The 22470-nt window shown below is 45.0% G+C and overlaps 1 protein-coding gene across 1 annotated transcript in view; it reads right to left on the minus strand.

Annotated features, from left to right (window-relative positions):
* Window positions 1–2664: 2664 nt before the first annotated feature.
* Window positions 2665–22470, minus strand: part of IL17RD (interleukin 17 receptor D) — a 68064-nt gene continuing 48258 nt past the window's right edge. Inside the window, exons 4-13 of the mRNA XM_055414120.2 lie at window positions 19531–19649; window positions 18895–19015; window positions 16899–16943; window positions 16435–16586; window positions 15302–15367; window positions 14690–14744; window positions 14079–14189; window positions 13064–13248; window positions 9647–10586; window positions 2665–8906 (exon numbers count right to left, since the gene is read on the minus strand). Of these exons, the coding sequence (XP_055270095.2) occupies window positions 8794–8906; window positions 9647–10586; window positions 13064–13248; window positions 14079–14189; window positions 14690–14744; window positions 15302–15367; window positions 16435–16586; window positions 16899–16943; window positions 18895–19015; window positions 19531–19649 (1907 nt within the window). The 3' untranslated portion in view covers window positions 2665–8793. The remainder of the gene's footprint in view (window positions 8907–9646; window positions 10587–13063; window positions 13249–14078; window positions 14190–14689; window positions 14745–15301; window positions 15368–16434; window positions 16587–16898; window positions 16944–18894; window positions 19016–19530; window positions 19650–22470) is intronic.

A 22470-nucleotide genomic window follows, 5' to 3' on the forward strand; every position in this document is an offset into this window, starting at 1 on the left:
ACCGAAGTCATGCTTCGGCCTTTCTCTGCTACGAGTTTTGCCTGGCCTGGCCTTGCCCAGCCTGGTGGGAAACATCCCTGCTTTGTCTTGGAGCTGCCACCTGTCCCACTCCCTAGAATGGTTTGACCAGCAAGATCAGGAATAGCAGTCTTCAACCTGAGGACCATTACTCGGTCTCTGCGTCCCCTCCAGCTTCTAAAACTTGGGAAATTCCCCTGACCGTGAATTGGTCGTTGGTTAGAGAAACAATCACTGCTTTTGTTCTCAGCCAGAGCAGAGTGTGGTAATCCAGCACAGGGACCTTAAAGCAACAAATTCAGAAAAACGTCTGTATCTCTATCAGAGTTTAAAGATCATCAGGGGAAAATGAGCCTGGTAAATGCAGAGACATTACTTTGCCAACCAAGGTCCGTCTAGTCAAGGCAATGGTTTTTCCCGTGGTCATGTATGGATGTGAGAGTTGGACTGTGAAGAAGGCTGACCGCCGAAGAATCGATGCTTTTGAACTGTGGTGTTGGAGAAGACTCTTGAGAGTCCCTTATACTGCAAGGAGATCCAACCAGTCCATTCTGGAGGAGATCAATCCTGGATGTTCATTGGAGGGACTGATGCTAAAGCTGAAACTGCAATACTTTGGCCACCTCATGCGACGAGTTGACTCACTGGAAAAGACTCTGATGCTGGGAAAGGTTGGGGGCGGGAGGAGAAGGGGACGGCGGAGAATGAGATGGCTGGATGGCATCACGGACTCTGTGGACATGAGTTTGAGTGAACTCCGGGAGTTGGTGATGGACAGGGAGGCCTGGCGTGCTGTGATTCATGGGGTCGCGGAGAGTCGGACACGACTGAGCGACTGAACTAAACTGAAATGGGACATAGGCAGATCTGAGAACCCAGTCAACTGTTACAGGCTATGTACGGTCAACTTTTAAGAATCCTGCCTTAGTTTAATTTTGTGAGGAGCACCTCCCCCTCCACAAGCCCCATGCCTGCCTTCCACAACAGTCACGTGTAGACCCACCCTCTTCTTTTAGGGAAAGAGATGATCTAACATAGTACCTAACAAAGGTGCAGGGCTTGACTTCCTGGGCTGAAACTCCTATCAGCAGGGATCTTTCTTCTACCCATGTCCATAGGGCCCACAAGTAGTCCAAAACCTGCTCTTCCACAGAATAAAAGCCATTATTTACCACACAGCTAGCACTTGCCAAGTGTGGCTGTGGGTGCTTTATAAACCCCAGCTCATTTAAGTCTCACAATAACCCAATGTGGCAGGTATCAGTCCCATCTTGCAGATGAAACAACTGAGGCTCAGAATAATTAGGTGGTTTGCCCATAGTCCCATACTGAAAATGAGGTGGAAGCGAGATGGCAGGGATCATGTATATCTTATTCATTACTGCATCTCCAATACATATTTTAGGCTCTCAAATAAATATTGTAAAAAGATTTTATTACCTATAAATGTGAAAGATGGTGTAAAAACCCTCTAGAAAGAGGCCAGGGAGCCAAGCCTAGTGGTCTTGCCTTATTTTTCCTTAATCTCAAAGATCCCATTTGAATTTTATCTCCTTGCAAAAGGGCTTACCCCTTGTTTCTGTCTGTCCTGCCCTTCATTCTATCTCCACTATTCTTGAACCACTTCTAATTTTGTTCTTCTCAACTGAGAAGACAGGGTAGGGGGTAGGGGTGGAAAACATCTTTATTGAGTCTTTTATTAAGAACTCACTATGCCCAAGACGTGCATGTATGCTCAGTCGTGTCTGATTCTTTACGACCCCATGGACTGTAGCCTGCCAGGCTCCTCTGTTCATGGGATTCTCCAGAGAATACTACAGTGGGTTGCCATTTTCTCCTCCAGAGGATCTTCCTGACCCAGGGATCGAACCCGTCTCCTGCACTGACAGGTGGATTTTTTACCACTGTGCCACCAGGGACACCCATGCCCGAGACAGTGAAGGTATAATTTACGTCTCCTTCCTCATCCACCTGTTTATTGCCTATAGCCTCTTATTCAACTAAACCTAAACTGTTTCCTAATTAAAGCCTACAAGGGGAAGCTGGTCTTTGCTATCTAAAGTTTGCATTTCTAAAACAAAGTAAATAAAACCAGTGGTGAGGTCCCACAGATGTTGACAACTGTATGAACCCAGAGCAGGTATAAAAAAGGACTCTTGCGTTCTAATACCATGGTAAAAATTAGGGCTTTTCATGCTGCCCAAAGAGGATTTTCTCACCACTAACAGGAAAGAGGTATTCCCTTACTGCAGCATCCGCCTAATGAAATCCTTCCAATGGAGTCGTTTTAGATCCATCTGCTTAACCTCTGAACCAGCTGTACTCTCAATATGTGGACTGAGAAGGGAACCGACTCACCATAACTTGCTACTCAAGGTTTTTTTTTTTCTTCTTAGAAATTACTTTGAGAGACAGTGCAGCCCATTGGTTAGGAATGAGGATGATTCAATCAGATGTACAAATCCCAATGTCACTGACTTCTTATTTGTGCCCTCAGCAAAGCTACCCCGTTTCTGGGTGTCAGAATCTCAAAAATGAGACCCCAAAGTTGACATACACCAGGGTGTAACTCAGAGCACATAGCACACAGAAGATGAGACACCATCTGTCTGAAGAATGAACAAGCACCTTTTTCTTTCTGAATGACTGGAAATTTGTGGCTCCCAAATTTCAGCATCCATCAACTTCTTTTCCAATCTCTTCAAAGAAAGTCCATTGTTCTGAGAGTCAAATTTCTCCTTGAGGTAAGTGTCCCTGCCCCTGTTAAAGACACCGAGGAGACAACAGGCAACTGGTCGACGGAGGGTGGAGTACATGATCAAGGGCAGCAGGTTCCTTTTCCTGCAAGTATAAGACAGACCAGCCACCCTGGCCTCCTCACCCTGGGTAATCTCTCTCCCTCTCAGAATGAGGGCCCACAGAAAATTGTGCTAGGAACCCCAGCTATTCAGGAAACAGAAAACACAACCTAGAATAATGAGCCACCACAATCTTAAAACAAGACATTTTATTTGATACAGAGATTCTAGGGTACAAAAACAACATTTTGCAAATGTCACCTGTGGACGACTATCACCTATTTACAGTTATGTACAAATCAAATAAGGCGATAACATCTTCAATGTAAAAATACAGCATGCTGCTACAGTCTGCTGGTCAGTGCTCACTATTCCGTCAAACCTCACAAAGGAGAAACTTAAAGATGAAACAAAGACAATGGCAATAACCATTGTTCCACAGGCTTTCCCCCCAGACAAAGTAATAGGGAGCTTCTGCAGTGAAAAACAAAACAAACAGTGAAAATAAAAGTCATCTACTCTCTAAATGAATACATTTGGTTTTTACAAAAGCTTTTGCTCTCTCCAGACTCACTACATCTTTTTCTTGAGACAGAAAATAACCACTTATTAAAAATAACATGCTTACACATTAGCGTCATCCAACAGTAATTGTTTTTTGGCTAATGACTGGAGTGGCCAACTTTGTCTTTGTCACATACAAACAGAAGATAACTTCTTTGAATCTTCTCCACTGAAATTTTCTTTGATAAAAACATCAGATACACAGTCACAATGGTTTGCTTTTGTCAGACATCTGCTTGTACAAACCACAGTGCTTGGTCAACTTGGAGCCATGGCTCCAGCCCTTTAGAACACGGACATGTTCCTTGCAGAGTCTGTGGTCCTCATTGAATTTTGGAGAGGAGTCGAAGAGCAGGAGGGAAGGCAACTGCCCAAAATTCCCAAGAGGGCCTCACTCACCCTCTTAGCAAATTAGCCCTTAGCAACTGCTATCTTGTCTGTGGCTAAAGCCTGCACCATTTAATAATACTGTGAGTCATGAATTAAAGGTGACATATACAGATATATAAAAATAGAATCCAAAATTGGAAGGGAGGGGTGGTTGCCACTCAGAAAGTAAGAGCTGGTCTTGAAGGGTATGTTGAAGAAGCTCGGGAATGACATCAGACACATCAAGAAAAAGCACCAAGTGTTTGAACACACGAGGGAAAAAATAACAAACCCACATATGATAGAGGACTACTGCTGAGAAAAAAAAATGTAGTAAGCAACCTTCAAACTGAACACAGGTGATATACCACTTTTAAAAAGCATCTTTATATTTCTAAATAGTAAAAGAAGCTGGGTACGTAAGAATTTCTGTTAATCCCCATCCTGAGCTTGGCTTTCACAAGGCACCAATGTGAATAAGGCACCACATTCTATTTGGGCAACTAAACTGAGTGTGAAGCTGGGAAACAGAAGGGCAGTGAAAATTATTAGGCCCCTGGAAAACAAGAGCTGTGAAGAATGAGTAGGGGTGGGATTATTTATCACTGGAATAAAAACACTAGAGGGATGACTTCACTGTGGTTTTCAAATACACGGAAGGTGACCAGCTGTTCTTTTTCCGCTACATGCTGAACAAAAGAAGGCTGGTTTGAATTTCTATAAGGAAGATGTACAAAGAACTATCTGATCAGCAGGGTAGGTTACAGAAGCTCCTTCGCTGAAAATCCAGAATCACATCCACAGCCAAATGTATTAAATAATTAATGCGCAACCCTTCCTGTTTGACACTAGATGGGCACCTGCTAGATAATCCAAACTTCCTCTCACCCCCAAAGCTCTGCAATTGGCATGAAAGCTACTGGCTTAGTCTGATCTCCTTCTGTTTATTTTAACCCTGAACCTGGAAAGGAGGTGATATAGCAAGGATGACCCGACTCCATGAGGACTCCTGACTGGTATCTCCGTATTCTGTCGCACATCTCCAAAACAGATCAATTCACAAGCTATTTAAAACCGAAGACCGAGCAAATGCCTGGCTCTAGTGAATACCCCTCGTCCTACTCTCCATGGTGTCTGCTTTCCTCATCAGGGCATGGCCTAAGCCCAGCATTAAAAAGAAGTGATTTAATTCACCTAAAAAAGTAGTTAAGCCAAGAGTTAAAACTATAAATAAGGTCCTTCAAGGTGTGGAATTTAAATGCAACTGTTCCAAGTGTCACATTTTTTAAATGAGGAGAAATCTGATTTTGAAATTAACAATTGCCTTGCCTTTTTCTTAAGACATATTAAGTGTGAAGAAACAATCAAAAGATTTCAAATATATTCACAATCATAGCAAATTTATTTAGGGAAGCAATGGGTAAAAAAAAAAAAACAGTCTAACTTCTGGCTGCATTTAGCAAGAGTATTTTCTTTTGGCATCAGACATCTGTAATTACCATGGATGCCTTTCTTTTCAAATCTTCTAAAGCAGTTGTGGCAAACTGAGAGCTACCGGGCCAAATCAGGTCCACCCGTGGGTTTCCTGAAGAATTTTAGTGCCCACACTAAGCTGGCCACAGTCTCCACCAGACCCCACTGTCTCTCTGAGCCTGAGAAGGGTTTGTCATCACTCCTTATTTATCACTACACTTGCTACAGGGGGTCCTCCTGAAGGAACAGCATTTGTTAAATAAGAACAGACTCTTCCCTGACAGTAACAACTAGAAAAGGTTCATAATCTTCTCATTGCCATGGTCCACCTCTCTCCAATAAAGACAGAGTAATTTCTCTCTCCTTAAGAGAGCCCAATTAGTATTGACGTGGTTGCAGACTGCAGGGTTTTCTCTCTTTAGGGAGGAAAGTGTGTCATTTTTCACCAGGAATTTAAAAAAAAAAAAAAAAAGCGCTTTTTTTTCTTCCTTTGCTTCTTTTAAAGGAAAAGAACTCAACTCTGAACTTCTGATCTGGGACTGTCTTCAATTATTATCATGTCAACCAAAAACTCTTTGTCTCATGACTTTTATGGCCTCTCTCATGTTGGGCTCAAAATACTATTACCTGGCTAGGCCACTCACTGAAGCCCTGGGACCTGGGCCTGGATGACTTCTGATTCTCGGAAATCAATGTGCCTCACAGGCCCAGGCCTCAGTTCCAAAAGACTCCTGCCCCTGTATGACTGGGCTGGGCCCTTTCAGGCAGTCCCTACTGCTTGCAGCTCATCTCAGAGAAGAACACACCTTTGCCTGGGCCTTCACCTACCTGGTCATGCTCTAAGAAAAGCTGACTGTGCCAAATGCTAAGGTGTCATGTGTGTCAGACATGGAGGGCATCAGTGAGTCAAGATAAACAACTAGCTCCCTCATTTCAACTACCTGCCCTTCCCGGTTAGCTGAAGGAAGCCTGGACCCACCTCTGGTCTCCTGTACAGAGGATACCACCTAACTGAGCAACAGAGCTTCTACTCTCGGGATGAAGGCCCTTCATTGAGTTCATTCCCATATTCGAATTCTTTGTTCCCCAGCATCTGAAAGCCTGTGACTTTTGAACCTTTATCTGAATTCTGTCCTATCACTTCCACCATCCAGGACCATTCGTGAGTCAAAAGCACCTCTGCGTAAAACAATGTTTTGCATTAAGCTATACGGCAACCATTCCCACTTCCAGCATGAGATGGGGAGTGTTTAAAAAAAAAAAAAAGTGAAAGTAATAAGACAACACTAGGAAGTTGGACTTCTCAACTATTCAGAGCTGGGTATTCACAGTCATGTTCATTACTTGGTACAGAAGTTTGATTTTGCTGAACATCACAATCTTTAGTATTTCAAAATAAGTACCTAAACCCTAAATCCAGACTAAAGCATCACTTGAGTTTTGGCCAAGCACAATTTTTCCTTTCCATTTTCACAGTGAGTTTATTCAGCAAGCTCTCTGCCCATGCTCATGCAGCTCAGCTGATGCTTCTTCTCCGGTCTGTCACTCTCTTTCTAGGGCCAGTTTCTCAGAGATGCCTCCTTTCACATACAAAGCTGAACATCTATCCTAAGGCAGCTCCTAATGGCACCTCTGGGGCATGCACCATTTCTTGACTTCAGTAAGAAATCACTCTGAAAATGTTCCAAAGTGCATTTTCATACATTAATAAGACTGACCCATCTGCTTCACAGAATGGATGCCGACAATGGAATGGCAGGACACTCACGGGTGGGCAGAAACTCTACGTTCATCTCGGATTCCACAGTGACAGCATGGAACATCCCTCCTCCAGCAAGACGCTTGGTCTTATAGGGGAGACAGTTCTGCAGCCCACTTGTCTCTCCCTAAGAGCAGCTGCAGGAAACTCGATGCCAGAGAACAGACGAGCATGTTCTTCTCCCAAGAAGCTGCCAGCTGCCTTTACAGAGCAGGCAGTGTGGTATTTGCATCAAAGATACACACAAACCTCTTCTTTCCAGTAAGGGAGCAAGCCTTCCCTTCCCCACCTGCTGGGCATGAGCCTTGAAAGAAAAGTCCTCCCCTCCCCACTTCCACACACCCCACCTTAAGATGCTTCTCAGTGTCCCTCCCTCTCAATATTGGTCCTATTTTGTGAAGGAGTGAAAATCTGGGTCCCTGATATTCGTGCCAAAATCCAACAGCATTTATGAAAAGGTAGAAAAAGATATTCACTCCCCCTTAAGGTCATGGAGAGGGAAAAGGAACAACTATTTTCCCTTTGGAAACAAAACAAGTCACTCATAAAAACAGAACATATACTTCTCCCTTTTAAAGCAAATTCTTTCCTCTCAATACCTATTTTTGGTAGAGTGAAGTACAAGAGACAAATCTTTAATTGGCTAAGTCAAACAAAAAGAAAATGAAACCTTATTCACAGGCTGGGGTTGTGAGGGAAGTACTTTAAGATTCAAGAATTTAATGATTTCAGGTCCCATGTCTTCTCTAGACAATACTTAAAGAGCACATTCATCTTTGTAACAATCCCTTCCTTTTCACCTTCTTAAAAAGAGGTTTGTCATTAGGCAAAACAAGGTCAGCAGATTAACTGGCTACCACCCTCCACATACTGCTGTTTTGTCAGTGGATTCTCATCCCTAATTTTCTGTTCAGAGCTTTAGACTAGAGGTCAACCAAAGCACAAATTATAACTTCTGTGAATACAGCCCAGTCAGGTATCAGTTTCTTAAAAACAAATGTTTAGGCACCAACATCTGAGATTCAACAAAGTAAGTATAAGCCAGGGAAACTTGGTGGGCAGACCTGGCCCCTGCATGATACCTATTCATATCAAGATGTGGCCCCAGTGCCCTCTGCACACTGACCAACCCATCTCAGAAAGAATGGTCTAGATGGTCATCGGCCTGGCCCCGCAGCCCCCTCCTTGGCCAGACATGTCCCCCACTAATATATAAGACTCGTTTTTATGAAAAATGACTGTATATTCAGTTACCTTCTTGACCTCTGACTCCAGAGCTTTTTTTTAAACACCCATGGCATTGTAAATGGCACTGTAAATTCCATACCAACAATGGAAAGAGGCATTATCTTTAACTACATGGATTCCAGAGAGACTGGCACTTGACTTCTGCGGCTGTAGTGGCATCAAAAGTGCTTTTTCCACAAAGCATTTCAAATCAAAGCAGCCAATAGCTAACTGGCAAAGTTTGCACATATAAATTAAGTCTGAATGATCAGTACAGGTATTTTCCTATTTCTTCCCTACCTCCCAGAATTGGCTCTAGTCCAAAGTCTGACCTAACATGGCAAGCTGCTGTCAGACATTATGGACATGTCTTTCACAGTTCCACATGGTTTCAGAGAACTGGAAACTGCCAATATATTTGGTAGAGAATAGAGAGGCAAGGAGAGCAAGTACTGGCCAGGATTTCGCTCTGAATATCCTTGTAAGAGACCTCAGCTCCAAGTGGGCCACATACCCAGAGAGATGAGCTGGGGAACCAGAGAGAGGCGGCAGCTAAAGTGGCAATGCTTAGACTCTTCCATTCTGTTACAAAGGGGCAACTGTGTGGAGTTCACCAGTGTAGCTGCAGCAACCAGGTTCTGCTTTGCATGCCCCTGAGGCAAGGAGCTTGGAAGGAAGGGCAGGAGGGTCTTCCTCACCTAAGGAAAGAAGAGAGAGCAGAGTCACATCTTACTGCTGGGTGCCCAGGCCAGAATGAGGCTGGATCTGGGTTTGCACCATGCACTTTGCACAAGTGAGCCAGGCATCCCCACCAGCTCAAGGCTGGGCATTCTCATCATGCCACCAGATGCCAGTTCCCTCAGCTGAGGGGCCAGGTTTGCATGCATGAACTACAAAGGGTTACAGGCACAGTAAGAGTAGCTCCAGACGGCATCCTGTGGGGGGCTCCCTGGGGAAGCAGGCCCTTCTACCAGAGCCTGTGTTGAGCTAGAATGGAGAGAATACTATGCCCCATAAACCCCTGGGTCAATACACATGGCTTTAAAGATACTGGCAAGGTGGGGAGTGGTGAACTCTACAATACAGGTCCACAGACACTCATCCAACACACTTAGGGCCCAATGTGTTTTAGTATCTACACGTTTTCAGAGTTTAGAAAGGTGATCTAACGCACATACTGTATGTTACATAACAGGGTACCAGGCTGCTCACCATAATTTCTTATCAGTATTTCTGTAGCTCATACACCCGAACAGTCGCATTACCTGGGAGTCTACCAAAGTAGTTTTGTTACTTCCCATAACGTTCGACTGACAAATAAAATGGCATCAATACTAGCAAAAAGCTTCTCCTGATTCTGGAATCCTAGAGCAAGGCTGTGGCCTGCATCAGGAACCCAACCCACCGAACCACCAGCTTCCCGCTCCCCGCGCCTCACCCAGGCCTGAGGAGGACGACACGCTCTCCGTCAGCGAAGACGTCTCCGTCTGGTCCGCGGAGAGCCCTTCCATCAGGGGCAGGGACAGCTCAGACGAGGGCACGGACGAGTCGTAGATGCCCGAGTCCCGCGGCATGTCCGAGGGCCCAGCAGCTTTCCCCGCGTGCAGCAGGGGCCGCAGGACGGCACTGGCACCCGCGACAACGGGTCCAGCCTCCGCGTCTTCGTCAGGCCCGAACTGCGGGCCCTCAGAGCGCGAGTCAGCCGGCGTCCCGGGGCCCGCCGACTCAGCCTTGAGGCTGAATTCATTCTCGGGCCCTGGCTTGCACAGGACTTCGTTTAAAACCAAGCCCGAGTCAAACTTCTCCAAGACCGGCTCCCGGCAGCGGAGAGGAGGCGGATGGAAGGGAGCGAACTGCTTCTCAAACCAGTCAGGCTCCTCGTCGATAAACTGGTGCATGTTGCAAATGGCGACGTACAGGGAGCGGCCCGACTTGCTCCGGAAGTAGTTCCTCCGGCTAACCCGTCCCGGCTGCAGCCCCGACTCTTGCGGACTGCGGCCCTGGGAGTGCAGGTGGGAGCAGAGCTGGGGAAGATGGTCCATCAGTTTGTACTTGGTGCTCAGGTCCAGGACGCCGGGAACGTCTCCTTCGCAGGAATAATCGAAGTAGACGGCGATAAACTTGCTGAGTGCCGCGGATGAGCTCTGCTTGGCCTGGCGGAGCTTCTCGGCGATGGCAGACACCGCCACCAGGAAGAGCTCCCCTTTGCCCGAGCCTCGGCTGCCTCCTTTGTGCTTGAAGTTCTTCTTGTCCACGAAGTATTTCATGCCTTTGGAACACACCACGATGATGAACTGGGACTCGTGGATCTTCTGGATGACCCATTCTCTCTGCCCTTCCCTGCAGAGGCTGAAGTCTTCCCACAAGTCCAGCGCCACCTGGAAAGAGAACAGGTAACCTCACTCACCTGTACAGCTTGGAGAGCTGAGTGACAAGATGGGCAGTGTTACAAGAAGGGCTCATCATCCGCCCCAAATCTCTGCTATGTGCAGGCTCCAGGCCGCCCAACTCCAAGAAACAGCTAACATTCCATGGGTGACCGACCACCAAGCACCAGGCCCTCTGCATCATGGCCTCATTTTAGCATACTGTGGGATCATTACCACTCCCACCCTACAGGTGAAGACAGAAGTACAGAGTATCTGACAACCTGCCTAAGTCACACATCACATGTGAGGCCTTCAGTGGACTTAAGAGTGTGATGGTGAGCATGGAAAACAGAGGAAATGAGGGAGGATCTATCTAGTGAGTGAGGCCGCCTGGATGGGGTTAGATCCTGAAGAGAGAACTGGAAGGTGGTATTAGAAGGGTGTGGGTGAGGGATCTCAAAGTGGGCTTGGAAATGGAGTTCAGGTCTGGATGCCAGAGTACTGCCCACAGCCCACTCATGCTGCCAGCCGACTCAACGACAGATACTGTGAGTGACAAAGAGGGCCTCCCTGGCCACTCTCGCAGCCCTGAGGTCAGCCTGCTGTTTACCAGGTGACTGGTGCATGGAGAGAAGGGTGATGAGCTGCAATAACACCGCCATCTGGCTCACTCACTTGTAGAGACTGCCATCTCTCACCATGACTTCTCAGCAATCAATAGGACCACATCCCTACCAGGCCTTTAACCCAAGGGGAGGTTTGCGAGGGAGTTGGGAGTGGAGCACTGACAAAGTAAGACCACAGGACATGTGTGGCCCCTCAGAGGGCTTCACTTTCTCAGACCATCTTCATCTGATTCTGCTGCAAAGTCTTTTGGCAATTTCATTTTGTAGTTCAGAAATTAATTCCCAATGCCTATGCCCAAATGTGGCAGCCACTGTCTCTTATGGGGGAAAGGGTTCTGAAATGATTTTGACTTCCTTTTTTGCTCTAAGGTATTACCAAAGGGAAGAAAACCCCCAACATCCAACTACTTGCTGAAAATAATCCTGAATTGTCTTATACTCTCCTTAATTCTCGCTAATATTATACGTTCTGAAAGCTAACTGACCAACCACTTAAAAAAACGTTCCTGCCTGACCCAGCAATTCCATTTCTAGGTATCTATCTTTGGAAAATCAACAGAAATGAGGCAAACTGGAACCAAAGATGTTTAACAATTTGGAAAAACTCAATTTTGGTGAATCATTAATATGAACCAAGTGTCTACTTAAAACTTAAGTTTACATAGAACTACTAATAGTATAAAAAGTCACTGAGTGAAGAGAAAGAAAAAAATAATTCCAATCCGTCCAAAATGCAAAACTGTATGTATGAGTTCATCTATGCAGAAAAAGACTGGGAGGAAATACAGCAACTTAACTGTGGTTCCTCTTCTCCAAGTTAAGATTACCATTCATTTTGAAATTTGTCATTCTTTCCTAGTTTCCAAATTTTCTATTACACCCATATTTATGTTACACTAGCCCACCTTTCCCCAGGCTAGTCACTCACAAAGTAGAGCAAATGACGGGTTGTCTGTATTTGAAGACTGTGTGCCGCTTGCTGGTCTGCCCACCTCTAGAGCCTTCATAGATTAGGAAACCCTGCCAGCCTTGTAAATATGCTTTACTGACACTAGGGGGCAGCCTCACCACACGGAGAGAGTCTATGAAACTGAGCCCTCCATTTCAAAGCACAAGTAACTTCCATGGGTGCCTCCACAGTAAGAGAATCTGCTTGCAATGGTAGAAACACAGATTCGTAGGTTCGATCCCCTGGAGAAGGAAATGACAACACACTCTGGTATTCTTGCCTGGGAAATCCCATGGACAGAAGAGCCTGGAAGAGTATGGGGTCGCAGAGTTGGACACAACTTAGCGATTAAACAGCAACAAAAAACAGAATTATTGTACAATTCTTGCATCTGTAAGAAACAGTGTGTTTTCCGTGAGAGCTTCAAACTTCACTCTAAAATGAATACTATGACATTATAAAAAAGTTACATGTTAATAGCTTAACTCAAAAGAATAGGCAAGAAACCAGAGTAGACCATATGAGCACTTAACATGTTGTTTTCCCTTATTAGCAAAGCTCCCCCAAAGAACTGTCTAAACCCACTTCTTTACTTACCATTTTCTCTTTGACCCTCCAATGCCATGATGACCTCTTCCCACCACCCTCACTGCACACTGCCATCTCCTCCACCATCCACACACCCAACAAGTCTTTCTAAAGCTTAAAAAACTTCCTGCCAGGTGGGTGCCACTCAAGGCTTTTGAGCAGGAGTGTGTTGGGGTTAGAACTATGTGTCAGCAAACATTTAGTTTCAATGATGGCTATGACAGACTCAAAGAAGAGTGCCACGGCTAACCCCTACGTTGGAAGCTAAGAGTTTATTGCACACATCCCACCCAGGATAAAAGAAGAGACTTTAGATTCCTCACCTCACAGCCACAGAAGTCCTGGAGGAAGTAGGCAAAGCACTGGACAACGTTCATGTGATTCTGGCCATCTTTGCTGGAATAGCAGAGGAAGACCTTGGGCCGAGGCCGGAGCCTCTCCCTGGGGAGTGCTGTGGTGTACGTGGAGGACTCCGAACTCTCTTCATCTAAGTGTGAATATATATTTTCTAAAGTGGACAAGAAGATAGGGTTCGTGCCCATGAGCAACGCTCTGACTTGTTCTCTGCAACTAGAGACATAATGCTGTCTTCAAGAAACAACAGTCGCCATGCTATCTGGAGTACTCCCAGCTCCCTAACTCTACCAGCTCCTTGGGTCACCTCTGGGAATGGGACAGCTGATTTCTCCAGTGGAGCCAAAAATGGCCAAAATTTGTTCTTCACCAGAAACTGACCTTGGTTAAGCCAAAAACACTGCAGGGGCCACCCACCCACCCCCACCCTCCACTCTGGTCAGCAGTATCTCGAACCAGCTCTTCCAGCTGAGTGCAGCTACCTGACCAATGAAGCTTCAATAAAGAGCTGACGTTCTTTAAAACTTTCATTGAGGTTTGGGGGAGTTTTTTTGTACAACTTACAGAGGTAAAGTGCATAAATCTTAAGAGTACATCTCAGGAAATTTTTATCTAAGTATATACCTGTTAAACCACCACTCAGACCAAGGATATATTTCCAAGTGTCCCACAAGTTTCTCTCCTGTCATCAGACTTTTATAAGTGATAAAGCCCTACCTCTTCCCTTACACCTTTGGACTTCCTATATGCTCTTGAATTTATCATCCTGAGTTTGAGAAGGGAAGTACACCTGTCCTTTTAGTGGCTCTTGAGGTTAAAAGTCAAGTATTTTAATTCTGGGAACTACTGCAGCCAAAGAACTACCTACAGGAGTTGTGTGGCTTCCCAGTCATCTGCCTGGAGGGACCAAGTGCTTCCAGTCTCCCTCCGTTGGCCCCAGTCCTGCCAACTTGGACTGGGGCGGGGGGCACACCACACAAATACCTTGTTGCTTCTTGCGGCACATCACCGTGAAGAGAGTCGCAAATGCCGATATGATGACCAATGGCACAGTGATGGCCACGGCTCTGATGGGCCCGGCCCACGGGGAATGCACTGGGAAGTTTCAAAGGGAAGGCTTTTAGATGTCAGCAGTGTAACAGGTTCAAACAGAAACTTTTTTTTTTCTTTCTTTTTACAAAGAAGCCACATAACAGGTTCCAAGTCTCCCTGACCACCTTTCTCTAGTAATGATTCGGTAATTATAAAAGGATTCACTTTAAAAGGCTGTAGAATACAATTCAACAGCTAGAATCTGCTGAGGTCACTGAATACCTGAGTGAGAATCTGCCTAAGGAAACCTCCCATCCCCCCACTTTGCTTCTGAGGATAACTGACTACTTATTTAGTCCCAGTGACACATGTAACACACTGGCTTTGATCTTCCAGGCATCAACGTCAGGGTGGAAGGAAAGTCAGATTTGATGGAATATCATGTAAGAGTGAGGAGCTCAAGTGTTTTCTTTTCCTAAACCAGGAAGTACGGAAAGTATCAAATACCTTGGTCCACTCTGTAGTCCAGAGGAAACATTTCAAACAAACACACAAAATCTCACCTGGTTTTAAGGCATAATGCATCACTTTTCTTGTCGTATTACTGTCATCGACCAGCTGCAAAGCAGAGGATGCTGTGTTATTTTTTTTTTAAATGATAGCATCTCAACAGATTCCATTCATTTTTCCATCTGTGGTCAGTGGGGCAAGGGGAGGGCAGAGCTGCTGCTGCCTGTGACCATTTTCAAGCCGAGATTAGACAGTAACAGTCAGATACATCTCTGCTTTTCCAAGCAAATGAGTATACAGAGGATAGATAAATAGTAAGGCCCTACTGTATAGCACAGGGAACTATATCCAATATCCTGTGATAAATCATAATGGAAAAGAACATGAAATAGGAAATATATATGTGTGTGCATGTATAACTGAATCACTTTGCTATATAGCAGAAATTAACACAACATTGTAAATCAACTATACTTCAATAAAACTTTTTAAAAAAACAGGAATTCCCTGGTGATCCAGTGATTAGGACTTGGTGCTTTAACTGGCAAGGCTCTGGGTTCGGTCCCTGGTTGGGGAACTAAGATCCTGCAAGCCACATGGTACAGCAGGAAAAAAAAAAAGTGTTTTTTAATAAAAATAATAGAGCTTTCTTGAGTTGTGTATACCTCAATTATATAATCCCCAGGAGACACATTTTGAAGAAGGCAGCTGGTTATCTCTGTATTTTGCTCCTGCAAAGAAACAAGTAACACTTTAAAACTTTCTTCTCAAATAAAGGTCACCAGGACCCCTCTTTTGTTTTGGAACTGAACGAAGGAGACTTCCCACCAGTTTCAATTGTGTTTTCAGAAGATGACAATTAGAAAGCAGCTGTGCTTATCTGCCAGGTGATCTGAACTTCACTTTGATAAAAGGCCCAGGGGAGCCTGCGACCCCTGCCATAGTCTGTGCTCGGCTGGTAGTGCCCAGAGCGGCAGTTTTTCATTTGAAGACAAAGCAGCTGGTTAGAATACCTTTTACTTGATAAACAGGAAAACAGCACCCTCCCCTGTTTGTGCATATTTTATTTGCCATAATTTTGATTTAAGCAGAAGGTCAATGACAGAGGTGAGAGCAGGCAGGAAAACCAAACTCAGCACACACATCTAGGAGGGCGCTGGTTTCTGCCACCAAGACCAAAAACCTCTCTTGGTGCTCTTGTGGGGTCACTGAGCAGTCTCGTGAACTTCCATGAAATACCGCCCACTCCCTCTGACTAAATCAAGTTTAAGAACTCGGTTACTGAATTTCAAGTTAACCTTGGCCTCTGTATAAATTACGAGCCACTGACATGCTAGTGACTTGGCTCCCAGATTCGCTGTGAGGCCTTAAGCAGCAGGCCAGGTGACCTCCGTGGGCCTCAGGTTCCACATCTCTAAAGGGAGGATAACAGCAGCCTTGGTTTCATTGAGCTGTAAAGACTCAATGACCACAGACTTGCTGACTGGCACACAGTGAGCACCTGATTCAGGTTTGAAATAGAAAAGAACTGATATCTACGTCCTTGTTTCGGTTCCTTTGGTAAAACTTCACTGGCTACATCAGCACTGGGCCAGATAGCGTAGAGATAATTAGATAATTAGGGAGTGAGGGGTGACTCAAGATGACCCTGAGATGAACTCAGTGATAACATTCTGGGAGAGCTACCGACTGATCAGAGACCAGAGTCTAATGTTCACACTGAACCATCCAAATTCCAGAGGCTCTGGGGTCACTTTAAAACATGCAGCGGTTTCTTTATGCATACCCAGCAGCTTACCTGTTTACAGGTCTTTCGCTTGAAGGGTCCTTCATGCTTGAGCTTGTAATGAAGAGAGAAGAAACGGAAGCCAAAGGTGTGGGGCGCATGGTCAAAAGACACCTGCATGTCCGAACCGTGCTGAGTGATGTTGAGGTTCCGAGGCTTCCAGACTAGGGGGAGGAAGGACCAGAGTGAGTACCCTGAGGCCACCCTGACTCCACTTCGGATTGGACAAAGACAGCTGTATCCATGCTCAGTCACTCTGTCATGTCCAACTCTTTGCAACCAAAGGGCCTGTAGTCCGCTAGCCTCCTCTGTCCATGGGGTTATCGCAGCAAGAATACTGGAGTAAGTTGCCATTTCCTCCTCGAGGGGATCTTCCCAACCCAGGGATCAAACCCACTTCTCTGACGTTTCCTGCATTGGCAGGCAGATTCTTTACCACTGTGCCACCTGGGAATCTCAAGGACAGCTATACTTACAGGGTTTACAAGCCAGGTTGTCCGGCTGCAATAGCAGGTCACACGCTATTAAGAAAGACACATGTTTTTAGTTTTAGGACAGTTTGACATTTTCCTCATCTAACAATTCAATACAATACAAATATTCGGCACTGAACGTTGCTGGAAAGAATGTAAAACATAGCAACTGCATCAATTCAACAATGGCTTTCAATATAGCCCAGCTGTACCTTGTGAAAATTTGAATTGTACAATATAAAGCTATTAATGCAGTTCATCTTATGCCGCATAAGTGGAAACAATATGAAGTCACCTACATTTTAAAAGCTTGTCAGGTATTACAGTTTCAAGGCCATGGCCAAGGGCAGCGAGACTGTGTTCACGCTCCTGTCGTATGGAGGGGCTCTGTTTTAGCTGTAGACAGAAATAATGCCAGTCCCTACCCAACTGCAGAGTGTTTAGGCATAAGAGAACATTGGAGTGATCCTGGCAATTTGTCTTGAGGTTACTTTAACTTTTGCTGGCTCTGCAACTTAAAATCCTTTTGATGGAGTCTAAAAATGACATCCAGGCATCTACTAAGTAGCAGTACCAGTGCTGAAAATGAGCTTTGAAATCGGATTTAAATGTGATTTAAAAAAAAAAACAACACCATGAGAGAGGCCCTATATGCCATGCTGCTAACCCAGGAGAACCCTCTGGAAAATGTGCTTACGATGCCAAGAAAATCAAAGGCTGCATTGAGGTCACGGTGCCCTGAAATGGTGATAAATGCACCTCCTGTCCCACCTCACCCCCAGAGAGACTCTGGTTCTGATGAAGAAAATTAAAGTAGGCTAGTTTTGATTTAGGCAAGCTTTCCATAAACACATTCTTTGAATCCTCTATCTGGTTGTTACACTGAGAGATACTGTAAAATGCACATGGTTTCTGCCCTATGGAATCTTATTTTCATTAAGAAAATGAACGTCTCTGTGTAGAAAACCACTACAGTGTTAAAAGAAGAAAACAATCAGAGTAAGAACTCTGCAGAGCGGAGTAAGAACTCTAAAGCAGCAATTTGGGCTGATGAAAGATACACCACACTGTGTGCAGAACAGGTGGAAAAGGAGAGGCAGACAGAGAGGGGAACCCCAGGCAGCCAGCGGTCAGCTGCAGGGTGAGGACTCCAGAGTCAGGCTCCGTGGCGTTCAAACCCCAGCCCCTCAGCAGCCCCTTTAACCTCTCTATGTGTGGCTCCACTGCTGCTAAGTGGGCATGGGAAGATTAAATCCTTTGTAGGGTTGTTATGGAGTTCAACGGCGTTAATATTTGGAAAGCATTTAGAATGGAGTCCGGCACAGAGATGTTAAATAAACTTCCTAGAATGAGGTGACCTCAGGGACACTACTTGATTTTCTTAACCTAATCTTGAAAAAATAACAGGCAGCCACCCACAGAGGCCACCCTCCTGAGGACAGGTACAGAATGGAATCATTTCATGCTTACCCTTCACCTTAAAATAAACATACTTTGTTTTCCTCCTCTTAAGTTAAACAATTTTACTACATGGCTGTATTGTAGCACCTTCAAAAGAGGTCAATTGTCACGTCTACTCTGTAACAAGCCAGGAACGGGTGTTTCTGGTTAGATGAACAGTTGGTGTTGTTTAGTTGCTCAATTGTATCTGAGGCTTTTGTGACCCCATGGACTGAAGCCTGCCAGGTTCCTCTGTCTATGGGATTCCTCAGGCAAGAATACTAGTGTGCACTGTCATTTCCTTCTCCAGAGGATCTTCCTGGCCCAGGGATCAAACACATGCCTCCTGCATTGGCAGGAGGATTCTTGACCACTGAGTCGCCACGGAAGCCTGGGTCAAATCTTAATTTAAAAAATTGCTTTTCTGGATGCTTTTCTCTTCTCCATGCTGGTTTCATACTAGTATTTCATGTACTCTTGAACATATCTCTGTCAAAATGTCTTTAAAAGCAGGAGAAATGTCTCCCCATGGAAAGGAGGCAGGAAAGACCATACTCACTGCGGGTTCTGAAGAAGAAAGGGTGATAATTGCTTTCGTTTTTAATGGAAGGAAAAGGGACGATCTTTACAAAGTAATCCGTTTCAAATTTCATATTCAGGAAAGGTTGAGATTCCATCCCCTAAAAGGGATCAAAAAACATGTGTGATGTCATAGAGAAATCACCCACGCCTCTACCTACGTGCAAGAGTTCCAGTCCATCCTGATGGTCCCCCAGACACAGTTCTAGGGTTGGGGGGGGTGGTGTCCCAGAGCAGGAAGAAGTCAGGTTTCTTTTCCAGACCAAGTTTAGGTTTGGATCCCTAAATGAAAAGGAATATGAACAACACTGTCTGTTTTTCCGACAGTGAAGCCGATGCACCAAGCTGGTGGGGAAGAGCTCACATCCTCTCCTGAGGGCACAAGGCCACCTTCCAGGATGGCTGCTCCACTCCAGCTTGTAACCTGAGAGGTGTGTCTGTCTACCGCCGGGAGGTGCTGGAGGGTTTCTGGGAGTGTGGAGCAGGCTTGCCCACCTGGGCAGGCGGGCTGGATTCCGCAGCCCCTCCTCCAGCAGTTTCACAGGCTCTCAATAGACCATTCAGTCCGAGAACAATGGCACGTCTTCAGGAGCGCGTTCCCCTGCATGCGACTTACAGCTCTTTTGAAGCTACTGTTGAGCTGCTTCGGGTCCTTTAGAATCAGTTGTTGGCACTGCCGTCCCTCTGACTTCAGCTCCTCCAGTATCACCCGAAATCCTTTTAGGAATTCGATGCCTGAGCAAAGCAGAATACTTTTATTAATATGAAAAGAGGACCTAATTACTTTTGAACACACTTTCCTTCCTCTAAGATCACCGTCCTCCCCCCCTACACAACAGAGTAAAAGGCATTCTAAGTCAGGCAGGAATATCTGGGTTTACAGAAAGGAAAAAGGCATACACTGCATTCCTCTCATACAGGCCAGGTGATTTTCTGTCCCACCATTACTAATGAATACATCTCTAATCCTGCCAGCCATTTCACGAACGTCCATTTGCTCTATGACATTAGGGTTCAAATATTTAGACTCAAGTCACAATCGATCATAAAAATCTGCAGTGGAATATATAATTTCTATGTCATTAAACAAGGTGTATTCAGCTGATGATCATTTCCAGTGCTGACTAGGGACTTGCCCCGAACCATGTTTCAAATACTTTCCATTTTAGTCCTATATTTGCTGGCATGTTTCACTGAGCAACGTAGAAAATTCCCAGCAAAGTGTGTGTCTGCACCCAAGGGGGTCCTAGGCTGGAGATTAAATAGCTTAGGAGAATGCCTATGTGATTTACAAAGCCGTTCTTGCTCTAATCACGCCTGAAAGGCAGACACCCAAGAGCTGCCCAGTGTGTGCTCTTGATGCTGCCCTCAGAGGCCCCTGGGACGCCCACAGCGCCACTGAAAGGGACTGGCCCAGCCTCCCGCCACCTGAGCTTCCCCCGCTGCACATCCAACTAGTTGCTTTCAAAAGGATTAAGCTCTGATGGCCACGAGAGCCGGTGCTAGGGCTTCGTATCCCATGGAGACTGAAGAGGTCCAACTGCAGCTGGAGTTCCCCAAAGCAGGCCTCAATTGGCAAGATATCGATTTCGCATTCTTTCGAAACACCAGACAAGGAGACATTTTCAACCCTTCCCCTTTCCAGGGTAAGAGTAATTACACAGGATGCAATTAAGCAGGTGGGAAAATTATCGATGGCAAAGGCCAAGGAAATCTTTTTCTCTTTTGAATAGGTTCTCCAATCCTGTAATTATTTGATGAAGGGCACATATTTCATGGTGGGAAGGGCAAAGGAGTTACAATTAGAGCTTCACGACTTAAGAGGTCGGAGCACAGAGGGCACAAGTCCAGATCTTGCCGTGTTGTAGTATTTCGAGTACAAAGCTTCCTGCGGGAGTGAGGGCTGGCGGATCCACAGCCAGAGATTCACACATGCTGACCAGATTCAAGGTTTCTGACCAGCAACTATTCAGTAGATCTCACAGGAACTTGTCTTTTGAAATCCTCCCATTCCTCCCCTCCAAATATTTTTGAACAAATCCTTATTACTTATACTAAGATTTAATTCATGCAATATTGCCAGAACTGTTTAAACAAAAGCCAGGTGATTGATATGACTGTAAGACTGTACATCTCACAATTACAGACAAATTCATCTGTTGGAGGTGGGAGAGGGTGATTCCAGTTCTTATATTTAAAAAGACTTGCCTGGAAAACCACTATTCCAAGTCTGGGAGTACATGTAAATCTTATAGTAACAGGTTTATCAAAATATTATACATCTCATAGTTAGATCATGTTTACAATTGTATAGGGCAGTAAAATAAAGGGACTTACTTACTCCTTGTCATTTGACTGAATCCTTCTCACAACCACAAGAGGAAGGCATTGTCCCCACTTTATAGATGAGGAAACAGAGGTGTACAGACACTAGATGACTTGCCCAGGGTCACACAGGGATGAAAAGGCCCAGGTGGGATCAAACCCAGAGTGCTCTTAACACATGTGTTTTTCTATCTCCCACGGCGTCTCCTTAAGAGAACCTCACAGAAATTGCTAGACTCCATCCAGCCATCCCCACCCACACACTGTCATGCAGAAAAAGCTCAGCTTTCTGCCTTCACGGTTCCAGATGCCCGTTCTCCTCACACCCCTTACTTTCATTCTAAAGAGGGAGCCTGCAATGTGTCAGGCCAACCCTTTAACCATTTTCAGCCTCATGTTAGAATGACCACTTCTCTTTTATCCACAGAGGATGTTTTTCCTTTTAAATGTTAAGATAATGTTATTTTTGGAAAACCTGTTGCATGCAGACCCAGTGGTATTTACAAAGAGAAGTGAGTCAGGCCCAGAGGTCCAACCCATTCTCCCTGTGTCTGTACTCACCTTTTCTGACTCTGGTTCCTTTGAGATTTACCCCATTTAGATTAAGAAATTTAGACTTTATCTTACTTTTTCCTTGGTCAGACTTTTTTTTTAATTCTAAGATTGGGTGGCGATGTCCTAGGAAACTTGAGGACCGGGATCTGATGACGTCAACGACAGACACTATTACTGGTTTTTAAGAGCTCTCTTTAGAAATGTACTCTCTGTGTGTGTGTGTGTGTTGTCCTTAATTCTTCTTCTACTTTTAACAGGTTTATTGAGGCATAATTGGCATACAGTTAGTTTCATTTTACAGAGAACATTTTCATATACTTTGACTTATGTGTACACCCATGAATCTGTCATTAAAACCAAGTACTTACCTATCACCTCCCAATTCTTCCTCATGTCTCTTTATACTCCCTCTCACTTCTGTTCCCAGGCAATTAGGAACCTGCTTTTTGCCACTAAAGCTTTGTTTGTATTTTATTGAATGTGTCAATGCTCAATGCTTTTGTGTATGTGTGTGTCTTGCTGATTTCACTCAGAAAAACTATTTTGAAATTCATACACATTGTTACGTGTATCACGATTTCATTCCTTCATTGCTGGGTGGTGTTCCATCGTGTTAACGCACCACAGCTGGTGTAACAGTTTATGCACCAGACATTTAGGATGTTTCTAGTTTTGG

This window comes from Moschus berezovskii, chromosome 24 (assembly GCF_049115385.1).
Source record: "Moschus berezovskii isolate FMDL1 chromosome 24, NW_MosBer_1.0, whole genome shotgun sequence".
NCBI lineage: Eukaryota > Metazoa > Chordata > Mammalia > Artiodactyla > Moschidae > Moschus > Moschus berezovskii.